General features: G+C 48.1%; 1 protein-coding gene across 3 annotated transcripts; it reads left to right on the top strand.

The window, feature by feature from the left end:
• Nucleotides 1-2,519: 2,519 nt before the first annotated feature.
• LOC103297771 (orphan sodium- and chloride-dependent neurotransmitter transporter NTT5) lies at nt 2,520-15,447 on the top strand. Of its 3 annotated transcripts, none has more exons than XM_028129567.2 (13): nt 2,520-2,614; nt 5,386-5,488; nt 6,428-6,921; nt 7,353-7,510; nt 7,699-7,825; nt 8,023-8,198; nt 8,443-8,553; nt 8,708-8,949; nt 10,384-10,570; nt 10,903-11,104; nt 11,305-11,410; nt 14,524-14,686; nt 14,897-15,447. In XM_028129567.2, exons 2-13 carry the CDS (start codon nt 5,445-5,447, stop codon nt 15,137-15,139), a joined length of 2,253 nt encoding a protein of 750 aa, XP_027985368.2. In that variant the 5' UTR covers nt 2,520-2,614; nt 5,386-5,444; the 3' UTR covers nt 15,140-15,447. The 3 variants fall into 3 exon arrangements, with proteins under 3 accessions (XP_027985368.2, XP_054566694.1, XP_027985367.2); XM_054710719.1 differs by having other exon boundaries at nt 11,251-11,410; XM_028129566.2 differs by lacking the exons at nt 2,520-2,614; nt 5,386-5,488 and having other exon boundaries at nt 6,308-6,921; nt 11,251-11,410.
• Nucleotides 15,448-16,682: the final 1,235 nt, after the last annotated feature.

Below are 16,682 nucleotides of genomic sequence, written 5' to 3'. Positions count from 1 at the left end.
TGTGTGTGTGTGTGTGTGTGTGTGTGTGTGTGTGTGTGTGTGTGTGTTTCTCTCTGGGTTTAAAAAAATTTTTTTTTTATTGATTTTAGAGAGGGAGAGATAGACACATCAATGATGAGAGAGAGCCACTCATTGGCCCCATCGGCCCCCACTGGGGATGGAGCCCTGACCAGGAATCAAACTGTGACGTCCTAGTATATTGGTAGATGCTCAACCACTGAGCCACGCCGGCGGGGTTCTTTCTGAGACTTTGCCTTTCTCTGAATGTCTGTCCCCCTCACTCTGGGTTTCTGTCTCCCCCAACCTCGGAGTCTCTATCCTCTCCCTCTCTGGATTTCTGGCCCCTTCTCTCTGCCCGGCTGTCCTTCCTCTATTGAGCACTCTCCCCGCTTCTGTCGCTGCCCCGTTCTCAGAGCCTGCATCCTGTTTTTGGCAACAAGTGTAGACCAGGTGCACCCCTGTGCTGGGGCAGAGGCTGGGTACCTGGGGAAGTGAAAGTGTTGCAGCCCCCAACGGGGAAGGTCCCTGGGAGTGAGGGGGTGGCTGGGCAGTGCCAAACACCCAGAGCGGAAGCTGAGCCTCAGGCAGGGCTTCCTGCCTCTGCAGTGGGGCCCCTAGAGGAGGAGGCCCCAGAGGAGCCAGGGTGGAGCCTGGGACCTTGGCAGCTGAGAGAGGGCCTGAGCTGGGTACTTAGCAGCCTCTGAAGTCTCCCCTGACACCCCACAGGCTCCCCACTCTTGTCAAATCCTAAATCTCACAGATTTCCAACATAAACCAGGGATGTTCCTACCACCCTGACATCCACCCAAGCCCTGGGAAACCAGCCCCTCTTAGAATACTGCACCTTTCTCTCTTCTGAGAGATCTAACCTGCTATCTTTTTTTTTTTTTAAGGCTTGAAATGCAATTTATTTTCTTATTGTCATCAAAAATCAATTCATATTAGTAGTATTCCGATTTTTAAAAATATATATATTTTATTGATTTTTTTACAGAGAGGAAGGGGAGGGATAGAGAGTTAGAAACATCCATGAGCCCTGACTGGTTTGGTTCAGTGGACTGCGGACTGAGGGGGTCCCAGGTTCAATGCTGGTCAAGGGCATGTACCTTGGTTTCGGGCACATCCCTGGTGGGGCGTGTGCAGGAGGCAGCTGATCGATGTTTCTCTCTCATCGATGTTTCTAGCTCTCTACCCTCTCCCTTCCTCTCTGTAAAAAATAAAATATATATTTTTTTAAAAAAGAAACATCAATGAGAGAGAAACATCAATTCAGCTGCCTCCTGCACACTCCCTACCGGGGATGTGCCCGCAACCGAGGTACATGCCCTTGACCGGAATCAAACCTGGGACCCTTCAGTGCGCAGGCTGACGCTCTATCCACTGAGCCAAACCGGTCACGTCAGTATTCCGATTTTTAACTCTGGGCTTCCCCTCCTCAAGGGGAATAACTGACAAATGTAATTGTATATATTTAAAGTGTATAACATGATGATTTGATAAACATATGCATCGTGGAATGATTACCAAACTTAAAATAATTAACAGGTTCACCATCTCATATGGTTTGTGTGTTTGGTGAGAACACTGAAGATCTACTTTTAGCAACTTTCCAGTATATAATATACAGTACTATCTATAATAATGAAAGCATAATATGCAAATTAGACCGGACAGCTGGATGACCTTCCGGATGTCCTTCTGGACGTCCTTCCGGATGAAGCCAGGGCTGCAAGGGCTGAGGCAAGCCTCCGTGGCTGTGAGGGCCGAGCCCCTTGCACAAATTACGTGCATCGGGCCTCTAGTTAAGTATAGGCACCATGCTATAAATTAGATCCTTAGAACTTATTCCTCTTAACTGAAAGTTTATATCCTTTGACCTACATCTCCCCATTTCCAGCCCCTGGCAACCACCATTCTACTCTGTTACTATCATTAAAAATTTAAAAAATTTTTCACATATAAATGACTTTTTTCCTCTTTTTTTTTTGTTTATTTATTAATCCTCACCTGAGGATATTTTTCCACTGTTTTTCAGAGGGAGTCAAGGGAGGGAGAGACACACACACACACAGAGACCGGTTGCCTACCTCACAGAACCCACAACCCAGGCACCTGCCCGTGACAAGGAATTGAACCTGTGACCCTTGGGCCGCGGCTGACGTTCTAACCACTGGCCAGTCTTTTTCTGTCTAATTTCACCTAGTATAATGCCTTCCAGTTCCATTCATGTCGCAAATGGTAGGATTTCCTTCTTTTTTATGGCTGAAGAATACTCCATTCTTAGTGTGTGTGGGCGGGGTTGGGGGCGCCATGGCCCATAAGCAAGAGAAGCACAAGCGCATGCGTGGACGTAGGGCCTGTGCGTGAGTGCGTGCGTGGAGGGAGGGAGTTGAAAAGGACGGGGGCGGGGCTGCATTGGCTGCTAGTCACGTGGGAGTCTCGGAGGGGAGGCGAGGAGAGCGTGGCGCATGCGCAGAGGAACCGAGGTGCGTGGAGCGAGCCGGCCTCGAGGCCAGAAGGGGCCGAGAGCGTCACTAGACTTCTCAGTTGGGGCTTCTTGACCCTCGTTGTCGCCTAACTGACGGGACCGAAGTGGCCAGGCCGCAGGGCCAGGGTGAGGACGACTTGGCCCTCGGGAGCCCGGAAACGCTCATAGATTTGGGGGATGTGGGGCCGGGCGCCACCCCCGGGGTGTAACAGGCCGGGCCTCCTGGAACTGAGGGACCAGAGGGGCCTCAGAGGGCCCCCTTGTTTCCTCCCTCAGAGCCCAGAAAGCTGGCTTTAGCCCCTGTGCGCATCGAGTCTGACTTGGAGCGACGCCGAGGCCCGGCCTGCCCATTGGTGAAACCCAGGGGTTCAAGTTCCCCGACAGCAGACACTGGGTCCAGCCCCTCACAGGCCTGTTGGGGACCAACAGTTACTTCCTGCGCCTTGAGGAACCTGGACAGCAGCCCCTTCCTTTCCTCCGAGGCTGCTGTCCCAAGGATGGAGGTTGTGGTTCCAAGGATGGAGGCAAACGGGCATTTCTGGGCGACCCGAGTGCTGCCCACAGGGCGGGCGCCCCTGGGCAATGGCTGGGAAAGGCGACGTGGAGTCTCTCCAGCTTCCGAGAAGGGTCTGCCAGGAAACCAAGGGGTTTATGGGTGTCACAGGCGGCCTGTTCGCAGAATCTCAGTTTGCCAAAACTCAGTTCTGTCCCTGAAAGGCCAGATTTCCAATGTACCAACCCCCACCCCCAAACTGTTTTAAGGAATACGATTTTTGAATGTGTTCAAGAAAGGCGGATATATTTTTCATGAGCACAAGTTTCCTTTTTTCTTTATTTTTTAAAAATATATTTTATTGATTTTTTTACCGAGAGGAAGAGAGAGGGATAGTCAGAAACATCGATCAGCTGCCTCCTGCACACCCACCACTGGGGATGCGCCTGCAACCAAGGTAAATGCCCTTGACCGGAATCAAACCTGCGACCCTTGAGTCCGCAGGCTGACGCTCTATCCACTGAGCCAAACCGGTTTTGACTTTTCTTTATTTTTTGGTGGAACACTAGTCATTACTGGCTCTCTCCCTCTCCACCCCGCCCAGAAAAGCAAAACCCAAACGAAAGAAGTCACTATAGAACACTTTATAGTTACCTTATTTGATTTTGTGTTGATAATCTGAGGCTCTTACTTTTTCTATCTTTAGCTGTCCACGACAGCATTTTCTTTGGACATTTCTCCTAATTAATTCCCTGGCCATTTTTCTTTTCTTTTAAAATGTATTTTTATAGCCCTAACCGGTTTGGCTCAGTGGATAGAGCGTCAGCCTGCGGACTGAAAGGTCCCAGGTTCGATCCGGTCAAGGGCATGTACCTTGGTTGTGGGCACATCCTCAGTAGGAGGTGTGCAGGAGGCAGCTGATCGATGTTCCTCTCTCAACGATGTTTCTAACTCTCTATCCCTCTCCCTTCCTCTCTGTAAAAAATCAATAAAATATATATTTTTAAAAAGAAATAGTACATTTCCATGACTCTAAAAGATCTTCCATTATCAGCTCTCAATCAGTACCCCATCTTCCCCTACAGTATCCTTTCTTTCCTTTTAAAGGTAACTTTTAATCTGACTTTTGTGATAATCATTCACTTTATACTTTTACCATGTATATATGCATCCCTAAACTATATAATTTAATTTTGCTTCTTTTTGAACTTAGAAATATGAACTCATTTTGTTGAATATTTTATGTTATGCTTCTTTTTCCTTTTTAAGATTTTTAATTGATTTTTAGAGAGAGTGTAAGGGAGAGAGAGAGAGAAACATTGATGTGAGAGCGAACATTGATTGGCTGCCTCCCGACTGGGAATTGAACCACCAACCTTTGGTGCATGGGATGGGCCAAGGTTCCATTGTTTAGTGTTGGCATCAAACAAGGAGCCACTGATGTCAGCGCCATATATGGGCGAATTGTACGGGCGCGTTTTCCAGTATTTCCCCTCCAGATCCTCAAAATCCAAGTGTGGTGGAGTCTGATATTGTCCACTGTTGGCCAGCAGGCGATACTCCCCCCCTGTCATGGCCCTCTTCTTTTTGTGGTATTACTCCCAACCAACTAAGCCAAACTGGCAGGGCTGTGTCATGCTTCTTTTTCTCAACATTGTGAGATTAATTTATGATGTTGAATGGAGTTGTGTGCCTTTGTTTTCTTCACATATGCATGGTCTTCTTTTGTTTGGATATTCTACAGTTCATTAATTTGATTATATATACATATATATTTTTTAAATGTTTATTTAATGGAACTCGGAGGTGTTTTTTATTGATTTTATTTTTAGAGAGAGAGAGGAAGGGAAAGGGAGAGGTAGAAACATCGATGAGATAAAAACATCATTGATCGGCTGCCTCCCACACACCTCACACTGGGAATTGAGCGCGCAGTCTGGGCGTGTGCCCTGACCAAGAACTGAACTGTGACCTCCTGGTTCATAGGTTTATGCTCAACTACTGAGCCACACTGGCTGGGCTGACTTTTCTTTTTTAGCTTGTTGATATGATGGATTACATGAATTGATTTTTGAATGTAATTGATTTTTGAATGTTGAACCAATCTTGCATACTTGGGATAAATCCCACTTGATAATGGTATATAATTCTTTATATACATTGTTGATTAGGTTTGCTAATACTTTGTTTAGGATTTTTATATCTCTGTTAATGAGAGATACTGGTCAGCAGTTTTCTGTAATGTTTTTGCTATTGGGGTAATGCTGGTCTTGTTGAATGAGTTAGGAAGTACTCCCTCTGCTTCTGTCCTCTGAAAGAGATGGTAGAGAATTTGTGTAATTTCTCCTTTAAATATTTTAGACTTGATCAGTGAACCCATTGCATCCTGTTCTTTCTTTTTCAGCACACTCCCTGCCCATTCTCTCGTAAGGTATTTGAGGAGCCAAGGAAAAGGTCAGAGTGATGGAAGCACAGAGAGCAGAGAGGAGACTGGCCTCAAATATGAGGTAGAGCACCATCCTCTTGCTGGGGATAGAGCAGTTGGGGAGGGAAAGGGAGATGGACAATAACTACATTGAGTGGCCAGATTATTATGATCTCTGAACGCATAATAATCTGGCCACTCAGTGTATGTCCTCCTATATAATAAAAGGCTAATATGCAAATTGTCCCCTCGACCAAGAGTTCAACCAGCAGGCAGGCCGGCCAACTGCCCATGTCCCCTCCCCCTGGCCAGGTTGGACGGATCCCACCCATGCACAAATTTATGCACCGGGCCTCTAATACACACACACACACACACACACACACACACACACACACTGAGTGGCCAGATATTATGCGTTCAGAGATCATAATAATCTGGCCACTCAGTGTAGACTAACAATCAATAGTTAATCACATCAGGAGGTGAGAAATGCTATGAAGGAAAATAAAAGTGGATAGGATGGAGAGAGTGGTGGATAGGTAAGCTACCATTTTAGATAGGTGCGCAGGGAAGGCACCTCTGGTGAGGTGATATTTGAACAGAGACCTGACTGTTTTACCGATGAGAAAGCTCAGAGAGGGAAAACAATTTTCCTCTGGTTACAAGACAGAGTTAGTGTTAAATTAGTTTCTTTGATTCAAAAGCCCACTAAAAATGGTACCTCCCTCTGTAGGGAGTACACTGCAGTGTTTTTAGAAACTTCTTGAATGGGTTTCCTGACTATTGTTAGCTTTTCTATCTCTACTCTTAACTCTTGCACCAAAGTGTTTCTAAGAAGTAAAACTTACGTAAGAGAATTATTTGTGCTTTGAATTTCAGTGGTGGTAGGGACAGAAATAAAAGGTTTGCTTTAAGGAGGTGTTTTTTAAAATTTTTATTATTTTTTATTTTTTTTAAGGAGGTGTTGAGGATTACTTTGAAACTTAAAATCTAAAATCTAGTTTTTGGTGTCCTTAAGGTCTTCTCAGGAAGTCAGACCCTCCCTTGGAAAAATGGAAGCTGCTGCGGAGAGTCTGCCTGAAGTGAAGACAGAGGCCCAGTCTTTACAGGCGAAAGTCTTATCTACTGATCCAGCCGTTGCAGAGGGTCCCCTAAGAACCCAAACTCAGGAAAACAAGGGCACAGAGAACTGGCTTCTGTTGCCCTACGACAAACAGGGATTGGAGGCCCGAATTGCAGAGGCTGAGGCCTGGGAGGTTCAGGCTGCTGAAGCTGAGAAAAGGAGGAGCAGCCAGTTTAGGAGATCCTCTTTGTTGGAGATGGAAGATGCCCCGGTGATACAGAAATCCTCGCTGAAGAAGGTGGCGTTATTGGAGAAGGAAAAGAGTGGGGTCGTCTCCACCCGTCCACCCTGGTCCAGCAAGGCCGAGTACATCCTCGCCCTGGTGGGCTTCACCTTGAGGGCACTCAATCTTTGGCGTTTTCCCCACTTGTGGCTTCACAATGGAGGCTGTAAGTCTGGGGACCAGGAATCATGGGACCACAAAGGGTTAGCAAGACAGAGACTTATCCAGGCCTCAGACTTCAAGGTCTCTGGGATCTGTAGAGGCTGGAGACTTGGTACTCTGAGCTGGATAGGAGCCAGCTGTCTGAACACCGAGGGTGGTGAGAGGGGTAGAGGTGCAGGATATCTGAACGTGATGGTGGGGTAGAAGCCTGTATCAGGGTTGGGGTGGAAACTGTTGTATCTGGGTCTTCCAGGAATTGGGGGGCAAGGGGCTGGACATCTGGGACTTGAAGGGATGTGGAAATAGTTACATCTTGATGCCTGTGGCCCTGAGGGAGATCACTGGTAGGGAATGTCTTTTTCTGGACTCCCAAAGAAATCCAAATGCTGAAAAGCCAGATGATTCTCAGAGCCCTTCCTTAAATCCCCTGCACAGGGAGTTTCTTCATCATCTACATCGTCTTGCTGTTCTTGATCGGGATTCCTCTCCTCTTCCTGGAGATGGCAGTTGGTCAGAGGATGCGCCAGTGCAGCATTTTTGCATGGGCTGTCATTGGCCCCTGGTTTGGTAGTGTGGGGTATAGCAGCTTAATGGTGAGGAGCCCTGGCTGCCCAGGCCTACCCTTCACATCCCACCCCCATCCCTGCCCTTGTCCTGGAACGAGTCCCCTGATTTCACTTCCATGGGTCAAGTCCCTTCGTTTCCTCAGTCCTCTGTCAAATCCCCTCCTCTTCCCCGGCCCCACTTTTCCTCTCCAGCTACCACCTTCCTGGCCCCACAGGTGTGCTTCATCACTGCCTTGTACTTGAATGTGGTCAATGCCTGGATCCTCTTCTACTTGGGCCAGTCCTTCCATTTTTCCGTTCCATGGGAGCAGTGTCCTCTACTGAAGAACTCCAGTGGCTTTGGTGAGGAGGAAGTGAAAGAGCAAGGGGAAACAGAGGTGGAAGGGAATTTGGAAGAGGAGAAAGGAGTGAGGAGGGATAAAGAAGAGGCAGGTAGTAGAAGGAAGAAGAAATGAGAGGAAGAGGGGGTGGGGAAGGGTTAATGAAGAGGGGAATGGTCACCCTGTCTAGCAAGGGAGTCCAAAGCCAGATACCCCCAGATCCTGAATGTGCACGGACAACACCCTCCATGTACTTCTGGTACCGGCTGACCTTGAAGGCCTCGGACAGAATTGAGGATAGTGGGCCACCAGTCATCACTCTGTTCCTGCCCCTTCTGATGGCTTGGTGTCTTGTTGGCATTTTCATGATTAATGGGATCAAGGCCGCCAGGAAGGTGAGTCTCCATTTTTGGATTCCTTAGCAGTCTCAGACACTTTAGCCCTCACCTAACATTACCACTCATTGATCTGATCTCCCACTCCCTCTGGCCTCTCACTCCCACTAGCCCCTGAACCCTGCTGAAAGCTATCTTCTATTCCTCCTCACTTCTGGCTCAGAATGTTTTATTTCTGCTGACTGTTGATTGACCCTCCCCGCCACTGGCACATGGTTGCTGATATGCCCTCCCCTGAATTCAGGTAATATGTGTCTTGGTACCATTGTCTGCTATCATCATAATCTCTTTCCTCGTCCGGAGTGTACTGCTGACCGGGGCACGATACGGGCTTCAACGTTTGAAGGTTATGGAGGTATATCTTCTTCACTCCCCTCTCAGACCGTAGAGGACACCTGTTGTCTGTTCTTAGTGTCCTTTCCCCACTCCCTCCCTTTGTATCCCCTGTATTTTGTTAAGGTTCTCCCCCTCTTTGACATCTCTCCTTATTCTTCTCTTCTCCCTTATAGGTATCAGCTATATACAGCATCAATGCGTGGGGCCAAGCAGGGGTCCAAGTCTTGTTTGCCTTAGGTCTCGGCTTTGGCCCCATTGTCATTTACTCCTCATACATGGACCAGTCCAACAACTGTCTCAACGATGCATTTCTTGTGGCTTTGGTCAACCTGGGCTATGCGATACTTGCCACACCTTTTATCTTCAGTGTGCTGGGCTTCTGGGCCATCGTCCTCACGCACAACTGCACTGAGAAGTAAGGCCAGCCCCTTAGTTGAGAGTTTCAGCCTCAGGGAACTACAAAACCCAGAGACCCTCATCTGCAAAGACCCACCTTCACACAGCTGCACTTGCAAGCCTCTGCTCTCTCCTAGAATGAAAAACAGAGACAAGAGAATCCCTGTCACAGGTTATCCTTCTCAGAGCCCTTTTCTAGCCCTGGAAATCTTCCATGTCAGAGGTTGCCAACTGCTCCCCTCAGCATATCTCAACAGAGAGATTCAAAAAGTGGCAAACAGTCAAGGTTACTCTAGTCTCAGACAGCCTCTTAAGACCACACCCTTCTGCTCCCGAATGCCATCATTCTTTTCTGGCAACTCCTGAATTTAGGGGTGTCAGTCAATCTGTCATCCTTAAGCCCCATCAGGACGCTCAGGACTAGAGCCTATATTGTCTTCTCAGCCTGTTTTGTTCTGTGGGCATGAATAAGAGCTATCCCTCAGGCATGTGGAAAGTACTCTGCGTGCTGCACGTCCGTGGGCGGGTGGATCAGACCACAGTCCTTGCCTTCGATGTGTTTTCAGTTTTGGAGGGAGGAAGGGAAGGGATTTAGATACTTAATCACAATCATAAAGTCATGATGACTGGTAGCAGGAGTGATGGAAAGACAGAAGACAAAGCCATTCACCATGCCTAGGCTAGTCAGGGAAGGACTTCCAGAGGAGGCAAACCTAAGCTGAATTTGTCCCTAGGGATCCTAACCTGTGCAAATAACCACCAGAAGGACATACAGTGTTTTAGTTTATAAAATTTGATCAAACTATACTTATGTTCCTGCAGCTTGCATTTTGCTCTTTATCAGTAAGCCTTGGCAAGCCTTCCATTGCAGTTCTTATGGAGCAATGAGCTGATTTTTAAGGATTTGTAGAATTCACCAAGTGAAGAATGGTGACGGGGGTGGGGTTGGTCTTGGGCATGAGCGGCTATGGCCGGCCCTGGAACTGTAAGTAGTCAAATCTGACCACAGCATAAAATGTGCAGAGGGCCGTGGGGGGGAATACAAGGTGAGAGAGGCCAGCAGAGCTCAGGTTAAAAAGACCAAGAAGTTTCTCATAGCTCAACTCCCTGGGAGAGTTCTGCACTGTCACCTAAGTGCACGGTACTTCCTCATACTCGGTATGCAAAGCTTAGAAGGTTGACTTTTGCCTACGAGTCTAAAACGGGAGGAAGAGCAGAGGTGAGGATGAATAAGAGACTTCATCACTGGAGCAGGGACCCCAGAGTCCCCAGAAGACTATAGGAAAGGCTTCTCCTGGTTCACACAAACTCATGACCCTGAAGGTGGGTGCCTTTTCAGTTTCCTCCCAGGCTCTACCTTATTCAGATCAGTAATGCTAAGCTAGAGATGTCCTTTCTTCTCTGGAAGATAAGGAGCCAGATGGTTCCATGTGATCCCACTTTTTATCCCCAGGAACGCTGAAGTGCTCTTGAAGCTGGTAATCCAGGGGAAACTGCCTCCTGAGGCCCTGCCCCCTCTGAACCTGCCAGATGATCCAACCTTCATCTTCAACTCCTGGTTGAACAAACTTTCCCAGCCCATCAAGAACATGGTCCTCAAACACATTATTGAGTGCAACTTGGAGAAGCAGTTTTTGAAGGTCAGTAAAAATAGGTGCTCTGGGCTGAGAGTTCCTTAATGCCTTCTGTAAAATAGAAACTTCATGTTTTATTAGCACCAGAAAAAAAAAATCCCAGAGACACCAGGATAACCTGCAGCCCTGGTAATGCAAAGAAGTGTAGCTTGCAGAATGCCCTCCCCTGGACAATGCTAGGTGGATTGGTTTTCCTTGTCAGAGGGTCCGCTTGGAGATCTGATTTTCTCAGTGACCCGAGGCTTTTAGGAAGTTTTCCAGGGAAGATAGAATATCTTTATCTGTATTGTTGTTAAGTTCAAGAACAATTTAACTCCTGACTTTTCTCCCCTTAACAGGTTAAGGAGGGCCCAAACTTTGCATTCCTGGCCTTCATTGAAGCCATGTCATTCATTCCTGGGTCTGTCTTCTGGTCCATCCTCTTCTTCCTGCTGTTGCTGATCCTGGAGATGAATGTCATGATGGGGCTTCTGCAGGGCGTCCTGATTCCACTTCAGGACACCTTTCCTTTTTGCAGGAAGCATGCAAAGCTATTTATAGGTACTCTGACCTATGTATGGCCCTATTCCCACCAATGACCCTGGTTTCACTGAGACTCTAATCCAGCCCTGGTAATAACCTCTGCTTAGGCCCCTCCTCCCCCAGCCAGACCTCTGACCTTGATCCAGGTTCAATGTTTCCTCCAGTGGTTCTCTTTGGGCTCATGTTCCTGTGCGGCATCTTCTTCATTGAACCTGCAGGCGTCTACTACATCAGACTGCTGAGTGATTACTGGATGATCCTCCCCATCATCATCATTATCATACTTGAAAACGTGGCTGTGAGCTGGGCCTATGGGTCCAGGAGGTGATCACTTGGGGCTAAGGGGAGGGTGACCTCTTTCTTTATTTCTTTTTAAAAATATATTTTTATTGATTTCAGAGAGGAAAGGAGAGGGAGAGGGAGAGAATCATTAATGATGAGAGAGAATCCTTGATCGGCTGCCTCCTGAATACTACCAACTAGGGATCGAGCCCACAACCCAGGCATGTGCCCTGACCAGGAACTGAACTGTGACCTCCTGGTTCATGGGTTGATGCTCAACCACTGAGCCACACTGGCGGGGCTGACCCCTTTCTTTTTGCCTCCATTCTCACTCAGCTAGAGTGACATTAGGGACCCTCAACTTCAGGGCCTTCTGCGAAACCTTTTAATTCACTCATTTATTGAACATATTTATTAAGTACTTAATATGTGCCAGGCACTTTTTTAGTCACCGGATACAGTATCAAATAAAACAATCATACATGTCCTCAGGGAGTTTACATTCTAGTGGTGGAGATAGTCACCCAATGAACAACAACAACAAAAATGTTAGTTGGTAATAATTGACAGGAGAAATATCATAGAGTAAGGTCAAATGATCAAGAGTGTGAGTTTGTATGGGTGTTAATTGAGGTAGGATTGCAAGAAAGACCTCTCTGATAAGGAGACATTTGAACAGACTCCTGAGTGAAGGAGTCAGAATTCTGAGAAAGTGTGTTCCAAGCAGAGGGAGCAGTAGGTACCATGGTGAGAGAAGCATTATGACTGGAGGCTTTAAGGAATGAGGAGATCAGAGAGGTCGGAATAGAATCCTATATAATAAAAGCCAAATATGCTAAGAGTCTGACCATTTGTTTGATCATTTGACCAGTTGCTATGACTCACACTGACCACCATGGGGCAGACACTCTGACCAGTAGGTTAGCTTGCTGCTGGGGTCTGGCCAATTGGGATTGGGCGAGACCGGCTGGACACGCCCTGGGGCCCTCCCGCAGTCCCTCCCAAACCCCAGCCAGGTACTGGTAGGGTCCCTCGGCCTGGCCTGTGCCCTCTCACAATCTGGGATCCCTTGGGGGATGTCAGAGAGCGGTTTCGGCCCCATCCGCACAGGCCAGGCTGAGGGACCCCAGGGATCGGGCCTAACCCAGCAGTCAGAAATCCCTCTCACAGTCCGGGGCTCTCACAGTCCAGGACCCCTTGCTCCTTACCGCCCACCTACAATGGAGGTGGGAGAGGCTCCTGCCACTGCCACTGGGCTTGCCAGCTGTGAGCCTGGCTTCTGGCTGAGCGGTGCTCCCTGTATGGGAGCGCACTGACCGGGGGCAGCTCCTGCATTGAGTGTCTGCCCACTGGTGGTCAGTGCGCATCATAGTGACCAGTCGTTCCACCGTTCAGTCGATTTGCATATTATGCTTTTATTATATAGGATGACAGAGGAGGCACTAGAGAGTTTTGAGTAGGGGAATGACATAATCAGATGAAAACATTTTAAATCCTCACCCGAGTATACTTTTTCCATTGATTTCCAAAGAGAGTGGAAGGGAGGGAGGAGGGGGTGGAGGGAGGAAGGGAGAGAGAAAGAGAGAAACATTGGCCATCTCCCGTAAGCACTCCCACAAGGACCGGGGAACCAGCAACCGAGGTACATGCCTTGATTGGGAATGGAACCTGTGACCCTGTGGCCAGGGCCAGATTTATTAAAAAAAAAAAAAAAAAAAAAAAAAAGATACCTATATCCCGGCTGGTGTGGTTCAGTGGTTGAGCATTGACCTATGAACCAGGAGGTCACTGGTCAGGGCACATGCCTGGGTTGCAGGCTTGAACCCCAGTGGGTCTGTGATTTTCCCTTTAATAGTCCCTTGTTAATTTGTTAATAAGTCCTTATTTTAATTTTGGGCGAGACCGGCTGGACATGCCCTGGGGCCCTCCCGCAGTCCCTCCCAAACCCCAGAAGGGAGCTAATCAGTGATTCTCTCTCATCATTGATGTTTCTGCCTCTCTCTCCCTCTCCCTTCCTCTCTGAAATCAATACAAATATATTTAAAAAAAGAAGATACCTATAATTGCTGTGTGGAGAATAGACTATGAGGAGTCAAAAGTGAAGCAAGGAGAACAGTAGTGAGTCATTGTAATATTTTAAATGGGAGCTAACAGTGGCTTAGGCTAGGTGTTAGAGGGGTAGATTGAGAGATGTGGTCTAATTCTTCAAGGAAGAACGACCAGGGGAGAGAGAACAAAATAATCAGGGACTAGAAATTAGTAGCTATAACTATGGAATGGGCGAGTGGGAGAATCCAAGTTACACACGGGATTCCTGAGCCCAGCTTTTCCCCAGGCTGTATGTGCACATCCACGTGGTATAGTTCAAGGGCAGAAGGCTCAGATGGCAGTATTTCCAGGTGACAGTAGTTCTTGGAGTCAGTTCACTCACATTTACTTCACAAATATTTCTGGAGACTTACTCTGGGTCGAGAAAGCCTTGTAGTACTTGGATACAAATGACTTAAAATTAGCTCCTCCTGGTGCGAAAAAAAGAAAAATTAGCTCCTCCTCTCAAAGAGCACAGAGTCCAAAGAGGAAGACAGATGCAAGCAGACACTCGCGGTACAAGGTGGTGAGTCTAGAGGAGAGGTGCTGGCCACACTGTAGGGGCACTGGAAGGTCAGAGGAGGTATCTCAGAGGGGAGGACAATTGATCAGAGTCTGGACAGGTGAATAGTCTAGGCCAAAGGACTCCACTGTATATTAAGTTTGAGAACATGCACTGAAGGAGGCTGGATATATGGGCTGGAAGAAACTAAGAAAAGTTCCCTGAGGGTCGCATGTTAACTTTATTGGGGGCCTGTGTTTGTTCATCTAGAACAGTCCCTGGCACATCATAAATGCTCTCATGTTTATGGAATGAATGAAAGAGACTTGGCCTTTATCCTGAGGGCCTTGGGTACCCATGAAAGGTTTTCGAGCAGTAGAGGAATGGTTAACATTTTTTCTTAAGTTGGGAGAAGAGAAGAGAAGAGGAGGCCTGAGCTGAGGCAGGAGTTTGGAAGTGAGGTAGAATATTTGAAAGATGATCAATAAGGTCAGGCTGGCCTTGCCCCCCCAGGAAGGGTAAGGCTTGGCTGGGCCTGCCACAGCCTTGCGGCCCTTTCCTCCAGGTTTCTTGCAGAATTGGCGACTCTGTGGAACCGCCCGATCCATCCCATCTGTCACTGGCTATGGTGCTATGTGTCTCCAGTTGTGCTGCTGATCCTGTTTATTGCAACTCTGTCTTTTCTGTTTCTGAAGACCTTCACCTATGTGGCCTGGGACGCAAGCACTGTGAGCCTCCCTCTCCAGACCCCCGACCTTCCCAGAGAGTGGGGGCCAGATCTTCCAATCCACTCTTGACCTGAAGGGACCTTACCTTCTCGTTCTCTGCTCTCTGAACACTCAGTCCTCTGCCCGGGTTCCCCTCCCACTCTTCCCCTCCACAATCTCCCCTCTTCTAGGAGCTTCAATGTTCTGAACCCCTTTCCCATCTCTCCACAGTCAAAAGAGGTGCATCGACCCTACCCATCATGGGCGCTGCTCGTGATGATTTCCATTTTCCTCGTGGTCACCCTCCCCATCCCCTTATACTTTGTGTACAGCTACACCCATGGTATTCCCTTCAAACCCAGAAGCTTGGATAGTCCTCTCACATCCTCCACATCCGTAAGGCCCAATAATGAGGCCCAAAAGAAGGCAATCCCACAAGGTGGCAGTGCAACTGCTAGTCCATCAGTTGTGTGACATCCTAACTTCCTTGGTGTGGCTTGACATCTCACATCCTTCAACACAGATCTAACAGGCAACTCTTACTATCAACTACCAATTGTTATGTCCTTGGACCCAGAACTCCTTTTATTCCCAAGAATATAGCATTATTTGGGGGGCTCTTGGGACCTGGCACTGCAGCCCCCCTCCAAGACCACTCTGGTTGCCACCCCGCCCCCCTTCTCAGTGTGTACACATACACACTGTGGGTGAGGCAAACCGAACCTGGCTGATACGGAGCTGGAGGAGTAATGCTGTTGATCAATAAATCAATCCAAGCACTGGGCGTGAGCAGATCTGTTTTTATTTTCTATAAATGTCTCCGATATTCAGTCTTACTCTCAGGAGACTGCCACCCTTTTGAGAGCTAAATATTCAGACCTGAGTTCCTGCCCTCTCCTTGATGTGGCAAATTCAGGTGCAAGATTACTAGACTTGCTTTATCCAGGGACTGGCCTTTAGCCAAGAAAAACCCAGGATGTGGTGGTTTCAGCCAAGATGGAAAGGATATTAATGTGCTTGCTAATGGGACATGGCAGGCCTATCATAGGTCTAAAATTCTAATTGGAGTTTCCAAGACCGCCCTGGTCCGTGTGGAGCGTTGTCCCATGCACAGAAAGGTCGAGGGTTGGATTCCTGGTCAGGGTGCGTAGGGGAGGCAACAGATACATGTTTCTCACATCGATATTTCTCTCCCCCCTCCCTCCCTCTTTCTCTAAAATCAATAAAAACATCTTTGAACGAGGGTGGGGGTGGATAGAGTCTCCAAGACTGTTGTGGACTCAGTCATTCACACAGACTAAGTGGTCTGTCAACTAACATAACCAGTTTGGGAATTACCAAATTGTATTCTGAGCCCACCAGGGTCCCATATCTACGTGGTAAGAGTTACCTTTTTTTCCACAGGGCTAAACAAATGAATTTACTTAGTGGATGACAACTGAGTTGGTCTCAGGGAACTTGTAGGAGCGGTTGAGTCCACAGCTGAGCTGAGGTTTTCGCCAAAAGGAGGAGGAGTCAGTCAGTGGCTGAGAGTGGAGGCTTGTGGGTAGAGGTGGTTGGATTCCCGAAGATCCAAGGTTTCCTTTAAAATTTAATGCTCAAGAAATTCCAGGATTTCGGATTGCTCAGCTCCCACAGGGAGACTACCTCTGCCTACGTTTCTGTGACGAAGGAAGAAAAAGCAGACATTCCTAACCATTCGTTGGCGGGCGGAGCTCTAGGGGTGGGTGGGGTGAATGGAAAGAGCAGAGACCCCCCAACGTCTCTGGACCCAGCAGTTTCACCGCGTTCCTCCAGCTCGAGGATGAGGGTGGAGGCGCTGTGCTCCTCCTCCTCCTCCTCACCCATTGGCTCCTGTGCCTTCTAGCCCCGCCCCTCCCTCTCCCCGCCCCCGCCCCCGCCCCGCCCCCATCCCCGTCCAAACGATCTGTCTCCCGAAGACTCGTGCTATTGAGTCAGGTAAGGTGGGAATGGGAGCGAGGACACAGTCACCTCCTCATGATCAAATAGCCTGAGT

This window comes from Eptesicus fuscus, chromosome 21 (genome assembly GCF_027574615.1).
Source record: "Eptesicus fuscus isolate TK198812 chromosome 21, DD_ASM_mEF_20220401, whole genome shotgun sequence".
In the NCBI taxonomy this organism is placed as follows: Eukaryota; Metazoa; Chordata; class Mammalia; order Chiroptera; family Vespertilionidae; genus Eptesicus; species Eptesicus fuscus.
This window is presented reverse-complemented; position numbering and strand designations above follow the sequence as displayed.